We start from the raw sequence: 10,533 nt of genomic DNA on the forward strand, positions 1-10,533 counted from the left end.
GTCGAGGATCTGCAGCCGCGCCCGTGCTCGTCCGCGGATTCCTCGACGGTGATGTCCGCGGCGACGGTCACGTCGGCGCAGAGGGCGTCGTCGTCGTAGTAGCCGTAGCCGTAGCCGGCGTCGTAGCCGCCGTCGTCGCCGTCGTCGAAGGCAGTCCAGCCGCCGTAGTAGCCGTAGACGGCGTCCTCCGCGAGGACGTCCAGGAGCGCCGCGTAGCTGGAGACGACGTAGGCCTCGCGGCCGTCGGCGCACATCGCGCTGCAGGCACCGCAGGCCAGCGGGCAGGCCGCGACGATGGCCGCGGCGTCGTCGGCGCCGTAGAGCGACGGGAGATCGATGGCGTAGCGCTCGCAGTCCCAGTGGGCGTGGGCGTCGCAGCCAAGGCCCTGGGCGTCGACGAAGGCGCCGTCATCGACACAGATCGCCGCCGCACACCCGGCGACCGGCACTAGCAGCAGGACCAGCGCGGCGCGCATCCCACCCATAGCTGCCCCGACCGGGAACCACGTTCAACGAACCAAGTTTCCCTTCTTAGGCCATGGGCGCGGCCTTGCGGAGGATGTCGATGGTCGAGTGGAGCTCGCAGCCCTCGTACCAGGCGGGCCGCGCCGACGGCGGCTTGACGATCTCCTCGCCGTCGGCGCCGTCGTCGACGCCGAGGGCCTTGGGGACGATCTTCCAGAGGAGCACCGCGGCGTCGCGCCCGCCGCACGACGCGACGTAGCCCCCGCCGGCGAGGAACGACACGCCGAGGCAGTGGGAGCTGTGGCCCCAGTAGGCGCGGTGCGCCGCCCAGCGGCACGTCGCCGGCCCGTTGAAGAGCTTCACGTGGCCGCTGTCGTCGCCGGAGAGGATGAGGCGCCGGTCGCGCGACGCGGACGCCGCGTTCACGTCCGTGCCGTCGCTCGCCTCGAGCGTGATGCCCATGACGGGGAAGCCGAGGGTCAACGTCCACGTGTGCCACTGCGTGTCCGACTCGATGGAGTCCTGGCTGCCCTTGTAGCGCAGCCCCGTGCGCACGTCCCAGTACATGATCTCGTACGCGCCGCACGACGTCTGCAGGAGCGTGTTGTCGAAGCTAAAGTCCATGTTCTTGATGTAGGAGCTGTGGCCCAGCAGCTTCTTGCGCGGCGCGTAGTCCCGCGCCGCGTCGCAGAGGTAGACGGCGTTGTCGTGGGACCCGACGGCGAGGATGCGCCCGTTCGGCGAGTAGACGAGGCACGAGATGGTCTCGTGGCCCCCGAAGGTCGTGTTCGGCACGTAGGCGACGCTCGCGAGCGACGACCAGGCGAAGACCTCGATCGCGCCCGTGTTGAAGCCCACGGCGACGTGGTCGTCGAAGCGCTGCTCGGCGCCTCCGCGGACGCCGACGGCCGTGCCGCCGCTCCGGAGCGACAGGCGCCCGCTCGCCGTCTTCGCACTCGCGTCCCAGACCACGAGGACGCAGTCGAGGCCCACGGTGACGAAGGCGTCGGCCTCCGGGTGCGCCGCGAGGCCCTGGACGGACGCGTGGTGGCTCACGACGAGCGTCTGCGTCCCCGGCCCCGTCTTCCGCTCGCTGGGCGTCGCGAGGTCGCAGATGACGATGTCCCCGAAGCCCAGGCCCGCGAGGACGTGGCTGTGGTCCAGCGGGTGGAGGAGCAGGTCCGACACGCCCGTGGCGCCGCTCCCGCGCTGGCTCTCGAAGCCCGACAGGAACGCCTTCTTGGGGACGTTGCGCTTCACCGTAGGCGCGTTCGGGTCCCGCGCCTTGCCCTTGCCGCTCGCGGCGCCCGCGCCGGCGCCGCCGACGTTCGCGGCGCTGCCGCTCGCCGGGAACGCGTCCGCGACGTCGCCGTCGGCCGCGCCGCGGCCGTCGTCGTGCGGGTTCGCGGGCCGGCTCGACGCGACGACCTTGTAGCGGCCCTTGTCGAGGCGCCAGCGCTTCACGAGGCCGTCGCCGCCCCCCGTGAACAGGAAGCCGTCGGCGTGCTGGAGCGACAGGCAGGGCGACCCGAGGCCTGTGTGCAAATCAACCAGTGAGCTGGGACGTCGGGGCCAAACTTGAGAATTCTCTAGCTCGGTCAAATCGAAGTCGATTCGGCTGATTTTTGGACGAATCGATTGCTCTCGTCGAGTTCTCGAAGCACGGCCGAACAGATTTCGTTAAAACTGTCGCATACGCTCACATTGAAGTCGGGTTGAAGATTTGAATTCCACACAGCCCGAGGCCGTGGGCCTCGAAGTGGTGCACGACCTTGAAGTCGCGCCAGATGTAGACCCGGCCGTCGGACGCGCCGGTCACGACGGCGTCGTCGCGGTGCACGAAGGCGACGGCGTGCGTCGCCGACGGCGCCTTGTGCGGCGTGTAGGTCGGCAGCCGCTTCTGGTACTCGTAGGGCGGCTTCGAACTCGCGTCGCGGCCGCGGTTCGCGCCGGGCTTGCCCCTGCGCGGCAGGTCGATGAGCCAGAAGGCGAGGTGGCCCTTGCCCACGGTCACGACGAGGTGGTCGTTGCCGAAGCGCCGCGCCGTGTCCCGCGGCGCCGTGTAGAGGCCCGTGACCGCGGGTGGCTGCACGCCGGCCTTGCACGGCGCGACGATGACCTGCGCGGGGCTCCGCGCGTGGCGCCGCGCGGGACGCGGGCGACTTCGGCGCGGGCGGCGACGGCCGCGTCGTCGCCGAGCTCGGAGTTGAGGTCGTAGACGCGGAGCGTGTGGCGGTCGTCGCCGCCGACGGCGACGATGTGGGACGAGTCGTCGAAGAAGCCCACGGCGCAGACCATGCGCGCGATGGAGCCGTCGCCGCCGAACTTGCGCAATTCCGCGACGTCGGCGACGGACCAGACGCAGACGTAGGGCGACACGTCCGTCGACGCGCACTGGCCCGTGGCGCCGAGCGTGCCGCTCGCGTCCGTGGCGATGCACGTGACGTCGTCCGTGTGGCCCCGGAAGACGCGCTGGTGGCCCGTCTCGATGTTCTGCACGACCGCGCACGCGGCCGAGTTGTAGACGATGCGGTGCTCGTCGCCGTGGAAGGCCAGCGCGAGGTTCGGGCCCGGGAGGTCCGACGTGTAGCCGAAGCAGTGCTCGAGGTGGAGCCCCGTCGTCGGCGCCTGCGACGACTTCTTCACGGACTTGGCCAGATCCGTCTTCCGCCAGCCGACGGGCGGCTGCACGAGCGTGCGGCAGGTCTTGTAGCGCAGGCGCAACGCCTCGGCCGACGCCGCGGCGCCCTTGACGCCGTCGGAGGCGTGGAGGTACGTGTCCGCGTCCGTGCCCTTGCGGCGGCGCTCGGGCTTGCGGGCCGGGATCGCGGGGCCGCCCGCGCGCGGCGCCGCCCACCGGGAGGTCGGCGCGCCGCCGGGCGCGCGCTTCCGCCCGGGCCCCGCGGCCCGCTCGCCGGCCTCGCCCGCGGCCTCGTGGGCGCGGAAGAGCGCGAGGAACTGGCCCGGGTCGCCCTCGTCGCACTTCTCCCAGAGCCGGCGGACGTCGCGGCTCGGCAGCAGGCTCTGGCCCGGCGTGCGGAACTGGGCGAGGGCGTCGTAGAGCTGCGTCGGCGTCAGCTTGACGTACTCGGAGCTGCGGACGCCGTCGAGGGCCTCGCGGAGCGCGCGCTGGCCGAGCTGGCGCACGAGCATGTCGCGCCGCGCGGGCAGCCGCTTCGTGGGGGGCAGCGCCGCGTGGGCCTCGTTGGCGATGGCGGCGACGCGGCCGCTGAGCTTGGCGAGGAAGTTGTCGAGGCGGTCCTCGAAGCCCTCGGCGCCCGGCGGCGCGAGGCCCGGGTGGCCGTTCTGGGTTCTGGGCTTCGACGGCGAATACGCGTGCTCGCCGCGGGGCGTCGACGCGCCGGGCGTCGACGCGCCGGGCGTCGACGCGCCGTCGTCGAGCCAGGCCTCCGCCGCCCGCGCCGGCGTCTCCTCCGCGACGAGGAGCGGCGGCTTGCGCGTCTCCCGCGCCGGGGGCAGGCCCGCGGCCGGGTCGCGGTGCAACGCGAGCAACATCGACGAGAGCTCCGCGATGGTCAGCGACGCCGAGCCGTCGGCGTCGAAGCGGTCGGCGAGCGCCGCGATCTCCTCGGGCTTGACGCCGGGCAGGAGGTCGCGCATGGCGCCGGCGAACTCGTCGAGGTCGAGCTCGCCGGAGCCGTCCTTGTCGTAGTTCTTCAAAAACCGCTTGAGCACGAGCACGAGCTGGCCGGACCGCTCGCTGAGCTTCTCGAGGAGCAGCCGCGCCAGCGCGAGGAGGCGCTCCTCCTTGACGCCGCCGAAGTACTCGGCCCCCATCTTTGCCTTCTCGCCTTTTCAAAAAGCGGGCAGCATGCCGTCCGGAGAGCGCGGATCGATGAGCACCTTGAACTTCAACATGGAGCCCTCGGAAGTTGAAGCGGCGTGAAGCAACATGGGTCCGGCTCCCATGAACAGAAGCAACATGCGAGCAAGAGCACGGGCCGGGCTGTTTCGGCTGGAAGAGCATCGACTGCGAGAACTACTGGTGCGTCCTCGACCTTCGGACGTGCGCGACTCCCACTCGACCCCGACGTAGGTGCTGGTGCTGCGTCGCGCTTTGGATGTTCCGACACGACCTCCTGAAGCGGGACCCCGGCCGGGAATACGGCGACCTTTGCTCGCCGACGGGCCTGCCCGTGCCCCGGGGCGCCAGCGTCCACGTCGTCTGAAGCACGACCCCCGGGGCTCCCCCTTGATATACAAGCCTTATACAGACTCGGAGACGGAGCTCGAGAGCGCCGGCGCGAGGCTAAGGTCAATATGCCTTCAAGGCTGAAACCTCAATTGGTCGACGCGCTCCACTTCGTCGCCCACTGCGTCGACGGGCGGCCGCTGCCGCGCGCGCAGCACGGCCGCCTCGTGACGCGCGCGCGATGTCGGACGACGACTGGGAGACCGTCGCCGAGCCGTCCCTCGGCGACCTGTCGCTCGGCGGCGCCCCGCCGGCGCCGGCGCCCGGCGCGCCGGCGCCGGCGCCGTCCCCCGCCGACGACGACGACGGCTGGCTCGCGCCCATGGGCACGCTGCGCGCGGAGATGCGCGAGCGGCCGAGCGGCGCGCCCAAGGTGCTCATGCGGCGCACCGGCGCCGGCGACGCCGCCCGGGCGCCCGCGGACGCGAAGCCCGCGGCGGCGAAGACGGAAGACGAACGAGCGCGCGACTACGCCGCGGCGCGCGCGCGCATCATGGGCGACGCGAAGCCGCCCCCCGCGGCGAAGAAGGCCGGCTCCTGGGCGTCGCAGGCCCTCGCGGCGTCGCGCGAGAAGCCCGCGGCCGGCGACCGGGGCCGGCGGCCGCCGCGCGGCGGCGACGCGAGGCCGCCGCCGCCCGGCGACGGCCACCCGGCGAACGCGCGCGTCGCCCGCGGGCCCCACGGCGAGGGCGTGGGCTTCGACGCCCGCTCCCGCGAGCGCGCGCGCGCGAACGCCGAGGCGCTCGCGGCCGGCGCGGCCTACGTCGCGCCCGACCGCGCGCCGCGGCGCGACCGGCCCCGGGCCGCGCCTCTGGACCCGGACTACCACCGCCAGCCCGTGACGCCCATCTACGAGCCGGCGCACTACGGCGCGCCGCCGCCGCGGGGCCTCGTCTACGGCCAGCCGCCCTACGCGGCGCCGCCGCGGGGCTTGGTCTACGGCAAGGGCGCGCCGCCCTACGCGGCCGACGCCTACGGCGCGGGCTTCCCGCCGCCGTCGCCGCCGCCGCGCGGCGCGCCGCCGCACGTCTACGGCGGCGCGCCGCCGCCGCGCGGCGCCGGCGCCTACGGCGGCGCGGGCCGCGCGGGCTACGCGCGGAGCCGCGCGGCGCCCGAGGCCTACGACTACGGCGGCGGCGGCCACCACTACTACCAGCCCCAGTTCGCCCAGCCCCACGGGTTCCCCGGCGGCGGCTACGACGCGGGCGCCGCGTCGAGCGACTACGCGCCCGCGACGGAGCCGCCGCGCGGCGACGTTCCGGGCCCGGCGCGCGCCGCGCCCTTCCTCCCGCCGCCGCCGCCGCCCCAGTTCGCCGCGCCCCAGCAGATCCAGCCCCAGCCCCTGCGGCCCGTCGTCGTCGACCCGGAGCGCGCGGCCGCGCGGCGCAAGGAGCGCGGCCGCGGCCGCGGCGACGACGCGGGCAAGGGCCGCGCGCGCGGCCGCGGCCGCGGCCGCGGCCGCGACGGCCGGGGCCGGGGCAAGGGCCGGGGCGGCGACGCCGCGCCTCCGGCGGAAGAGGCGCCGCGCGGCGCCGACGCGGCGCCCGCGCCCGCGCCGGACCCGCCGCCGAACCGCAAGCCCGGCGGCCGCCGCGGGCCCCGCGTCTACGAGGAGGAGTTCCCGACGCTGTAGAGGCAGAGCCCCCGTCCTAATTTAGCACACGGCCTTGCCCGGGATGCCCGGCGCGAGGGACGGCGCGACCCGGAGGTCCGCGTGGCCCGCGGCCAAAATCGCGCCGATGCGGTCCTGGTGCCGCGTGCGCCGCAACCGCGACACGGACGTGAGGTGGCGCCGGTGGTTCGGCGCGAAGTTCGTGTTGTAGGTCTGGAGGGGCGCGAAGTGCCTGTGCCGGAAAAAAACAGTGGAACGCCCTGTCCGGCAAAAACTTCACACCTCTATCTCGGTCAATTCGAAGTCGATTCGGCTGATCTTTGGACGGATCGATCGCTCTCATCGAGTTCTCGAAGCAGAGCCGAAGGGGTTGCGTCGTTCAATTACGCGCACATTGAAGTCGGGTCGAAGATGTTCCGCGCGGCGACGCGCGCGAGCGCCGGGTCGGCGCGGTGCGGGTTCGGGTTCTGGACCTGGGCAGCAAAAGAGAGATTCAACGTCGCTTCAACGTGAGTGTTCCGCGCGCGCGCGTTCCGGAAAAAGCATCCACGCTTCGAGATCGTTCCGAGAGATGATCGCTCGTCCAAAAATCAGCCGAAACGAGCGGAAAACGACCGAGATAGGAGCCTTTGAAGTTGGGCATGTCGCTCTCTTTTGCTGCCCTGTCCTGGACGCGTCTGTGCGGCGACGCGAGCACGGGCCGCGCCGCCGTGAGCTTGGAGAACCGCAGGCCGCTCCTCGTCGACGCGAGCGACGGCCGCTCGAGGCTCGCGAGCGACGCGTTGGACCGCCGGAACAGATCCGTCGACGGCTCGGCGAACGACGCGGCGCCGGGGCGCGCGCGCGCCTGCTGCACGGGCGCCGTCGCCGGCCGCAGCTGGCGGACGCCGTACATGAGGCTCGCCGTGCCCGGCCGCGGCCGCATGACGTCGCGCGCGCCGCCGCCCGCGACGTCGGAGAGCGCGCCGTCCAGCGCGTCGCGCGGCCGCGACAGGTGCCGGTCGCCGTGGGCGTCGAAGGGCACGCGCCGCCCGCTGGACCGGCCGAGGGCGCCGCTGCTCCGCGCGGCCGTCGAGTCCTGCGTCGTCGCCGGCCGCGACCCGCTGTCGGAGGTGATGACGACCTGCAGGTCGCGCTTGTTCTTCTTCGTCGCCGACAGAGGGCGGCCCGACGCGCTCGCCTGCGACGCGCCGGCGACGTCGCCGGCGCCCAGGGCGCTCGGGATGACCACGCCCCGCAGGGTGAACGACGACCCGTGGGCCTTGCCCGACGTCCCGCTCATCGTCGTAATGGCTTCAGAGAGCGTTGAGAGGGCCGGGATGATCCTGCCGGCTTCTCCGGCTCCCCGGGGAAGCGCGCTCGAATCTCGCGCTCGAATACTCGCGCTCGAAGCGGACAGCCAGTCGCGCGCGCACCAGCAGCCAGTCGCGCCGCGCGCGCTGCACGCCGGCCCGTAAGGCATGTGTCGCGCCGCGGCGCTCCTCCTGACGTGCGGTGCCGCGGCGGCCCTGCGCCTGCCGCGGCCGCGCGTCGCGCCGCTCGTGGCGCTGCCGAGCCCGCGGGCCATCGACGTGTCGACGCGCGTCGCCGGCCTCGTCACGGCGGGCTTCGAGTTCTTCGAGGACGTCGAGTCCATCGGCCACCACCACAGCCTCGGCCTGCTCTGCGCGTCGCGGCTCGCGCGCGACGCCGCGGGCGCTACCGAGGTCGTCGAGGGCCTCGACGTCGGCCGCGGCCGGCGGCGGCGGGTCTTGGAGGCCATCACGTCCAAGGCCTGCACGCGGATCGTCATGGCCGTGGCGCTCCTCGCCGCGGGCAAGGAGGTCCTCGAGGACCTCGCGCCGGGGGGCCACCACGGCATGGTCCTGCTCAGGGCAGGAAAAGAGTGCGAAATTCCCAACTTCAAAGGCTCCTATCTCGGCCGGTTTCCACTAGTTTTGGCTGATTTTTGGACGAGCGATCATCTCTTGGAACGGTCTCGAAGCGTGGATGCTTTTCCGGAACGCGCGCGCGCAGAACACCCACGTCGAAGCGACGTTTAATCTCTCTTTTCCTGCCCAGGTCCTGCTCGCGGTCAACGAGTTCGCGGAGACGCTCGAGGGCGCGCTCAAGGGTCGGCTCGGCCGGCTCTTCGACAACGTCATCGTGAAGCTCGCCGTGCCCCTGGCGGCCGTGGCCTGCGCCGCCGTCGAGGTCGTCGCCGACGTCGGGAAGATCGGCGCGCACCACGGCGTCTTCATCCTCGCGCTGTCCAAGTTCGTCAAGGTCGCCGGCTCCCTCGCCGGGCGGCTCCACGCGGGACCCGAGGCGCGCGCGCCGGGCCCGCCGGCGAAGTGGGCCTGGAGCGGGCCCGTCTTCGACTAACAAGGGCGCCTTTCGAAAAAAAGCGCAACAAGGCGCTTCAACGACTTGATACGTAGGGTGAAAACGACTTTAGAAGAAACGGGCAAGCTCTCCGTCCGTGTGTCGCCCCCCGACGCGGGCGCAGAACGACGCGCCCGGCGCGTGCGCCGCGCCGCGGTCCCGCGCCATGGCGCTGAAGAAGATCCAGCTCAAGCGGAAGCAGCGGCGCACGTCCATCGCGACGGGCGCGCCCATGCCGCCGGCCCTGCCCCGGCGCCTGGGGTCCGTGCGCGGCGCGGACATGGCGGGCCTCACGAAGGAGCTGCCGCGGCGCTTCACGGTGGGCAGCCGGGCCCAGAGCGAGCTGCGCATGGCCGGCGACGGGAGCGGCTACTACGACGACGACAAGAAGGACGCGGCGAAGCCCGAACGGCCGCCGCCGCGCCTCACGAGCCGCGAGTCCTTCCGCCGCTTCGCCGGGCCGCCCAAGGCCAGCGACGCGCCGGCGCCGGCGCCGGGGAAGCCCGCCGCGCCGGCGACGCCCGCCGCGCCGGAGACGCCCGCGCCGCCGTCGCCCGCGCGGCGCGGCGCCGCGCGGGAGATCCCGGCGGCGACGGACCTCGAGCGGCGGCTCGCGGACCGCGCGCGCGTCCTCGAGGCGGCGCTCCGGTCGCCGGAGGCCCTCGACGTCGACGCCCTGGGCCTGGCGCCGCTCGTCGACGTCGCCGGCGCGGCGCTCCGGACCGCCGCGGCGGCGCCGGCGTCGGCGCCCCCGGGCTTCCTCCTCGTCGACGCCGCGCTGGTCCGCGCGCCACCGGCCGGCGCCCTCGAGGCCGCGCGGGACGCGGCCGCGGCGGCCCTCGCGCGCCGCGCCGTCTTCGGCGCCCTCGTCGCGACCCAGGCCCGCGAGGACGACGCGCCGCGCGCGCCCGCGCGCGAGCCCGAGCCCGAGGCCGACGACGGCGACGGCGCGGTCGCGCTCCGCGACGGCCTCCTCGCCGAGGTCGTCGGCGACCTCGCGCCGGGCGCCTGCGCCGGGGCGCTCCTCGAGTCCCTCGCCGCGGCGTCGAAGCTCGCGGAGCGGCGCACGCTGGAAGCGGCGTGGAAATCAACCGCCGGTTCGGGACGTCCCGACCAAACTTTGAAATGCTCGAGCTCTCGGTCAAATCGAAGTCGTTTCGGCTGATTTTTGGACGGATCGATTGCTCGCATCAAGTTCTCGAAGCAGAGCCGAAGAGCTTGCGTCGAACCATTCAATGACGCGCACATTGCAGTTGAAGATTTGAGTTCCACGCAGGCTCGAGGCGGCGAACGCGAAGACGAACGCGGAGATCGCCCTCGAGGTGTCGCAGGGCCACGAGACCAAGGAGCTGCGCCTCGAGGAGGAGCTCAAGCGGGCCCTCCACGAGCTCCGGGAGGAGCGCAAGGCCGCCGCGGGCCTCCGGGAGGCGACGGACGAGGCGGCGGCGGCGCGCGACGCGGCGGTCGCCGAGGCCGCGCGGCTCGCGGGCGACCGCGGGGCCGTCGAGGCGCGCGCGCGGGGCGCGTCGAGCGGCCACGGCGCCGCCGACGCGGCCCTGGCGGCCGCCGCCGCGGACCGCGACCGCGCGGTCGCCGCGGCGGCGGGCCTCGAGAGAGAGGTCGCGGACCTGAAACGCGCCGCGGCGGCCGCGGCGGCCGCGCGCGGCGACGAGGCCGCGCGGGCCGACGCGGCGGGCGCGAGGCAGCGGGACGCGGAGCAGCTCGCGCGCCACGCGGAGCGCGACCTCGCGGACACGGCCGCGGCGCTCGAGGCGACGACGGGCTCCCTGGAGCGCGCGAACCGCGAGCTCGAGGCGAGCCGCGCCACCGTCGACGACGCCGTCGAGGCCGCGCGCCGCGAGTCCGTCGACGTCGTCGC

At 73.8% G+C, this 10,533-nt stretch overlaps 4 protein-coding genes across 4 annotated transcripts in view; 3 read left to right on the forward strand and 1 right to left on the reverse strand.

Moving 5' to 3' along the window:
• Positions 1–2,673: 2,673 nt before the first annotated feature.
• AURANDRAFT_7850 (hypothetical protein) lies at positions 2,674–3,012 on the reverse strand (the record flags this gene model as incomplete). Its single annotated transcript, XM_009038216.1, has 1 exon — positions 2,674–3,012. A coding segment is annotated over one exon (339 nt), but the record flags the coding sequence as incomplete, so codon positions are not given.
• A 1,847-nt stretch (positions 3,013–4,859) lies between these two features.
• Positions 4,860–6,311, forward strand: AURANDRAFT_64023 (hypothetical protein; the record flags this gene model as incomplete). Its single annotated transcript, XM_009038378.1, has 1 exon — positions 4,860–6,311. One exon carries the CDS (start codon positions 4,860–4,862, stop codon positions 6,309–6,311), a length of 1,452 nt encoding a protein of 483 aa, XP_009036626.1.
• Positions 6,312–7,750: 1,439 nt separating this feature from the next.
• On the forward strand, positions 7,751–8,654 carry AURANDRAFT_64024 (hypothetical protein; the record flags this gene model as incomplete). Its single annotated transcript, XM_009038379.1, has 2 exons — positions 7,751–8,224; positions 8,352–8,654. 2 exons carry the CDS (start codon positions 7,751–7,753, stop codon positions 8,652–8,654), a joined length of 777 nt encoding a protein of 258 aa, XP_009036627.1.
• A 166-nt stretch (positions 8,655–8,820) lies between these two features.
• Positions 8,821–10,533, forward strand: part of AURANDRAFT_64025 (hypothetical protein) — a gene marked incomplete at both ends in the record, with an annotated part of 2,521 nt that continues 808 nt past the window's right edge. The window contains 2 exons of the mRNA XM_009038380.1: positions 8,821–9,734; positions 9,931–10,528. Coding sequence (XP_009036628.1) covers positions 8,821–9,734; positions 9,931–10,528 — 1,512 coding nt within the window. The remainder of the gene's footprint in view (positions 9,735–9,930; positions 10,529–10,533) is intronic.

The sequence above is a fragment of the Aureococcus anophagefferens genome (assembly GCF_000186865.1).
Source record: "Aureococcus anophagefferens unplaced genomic scaffold AURANscaffold_8, whole genome shotgun sequence".
NCBI classification, from domain to species: Eukaryota; class Pelagophyceae; order Pelagomonadales; family Pelagomonadaceae; genus Aureococcus; species Aureococcus anophagefferens.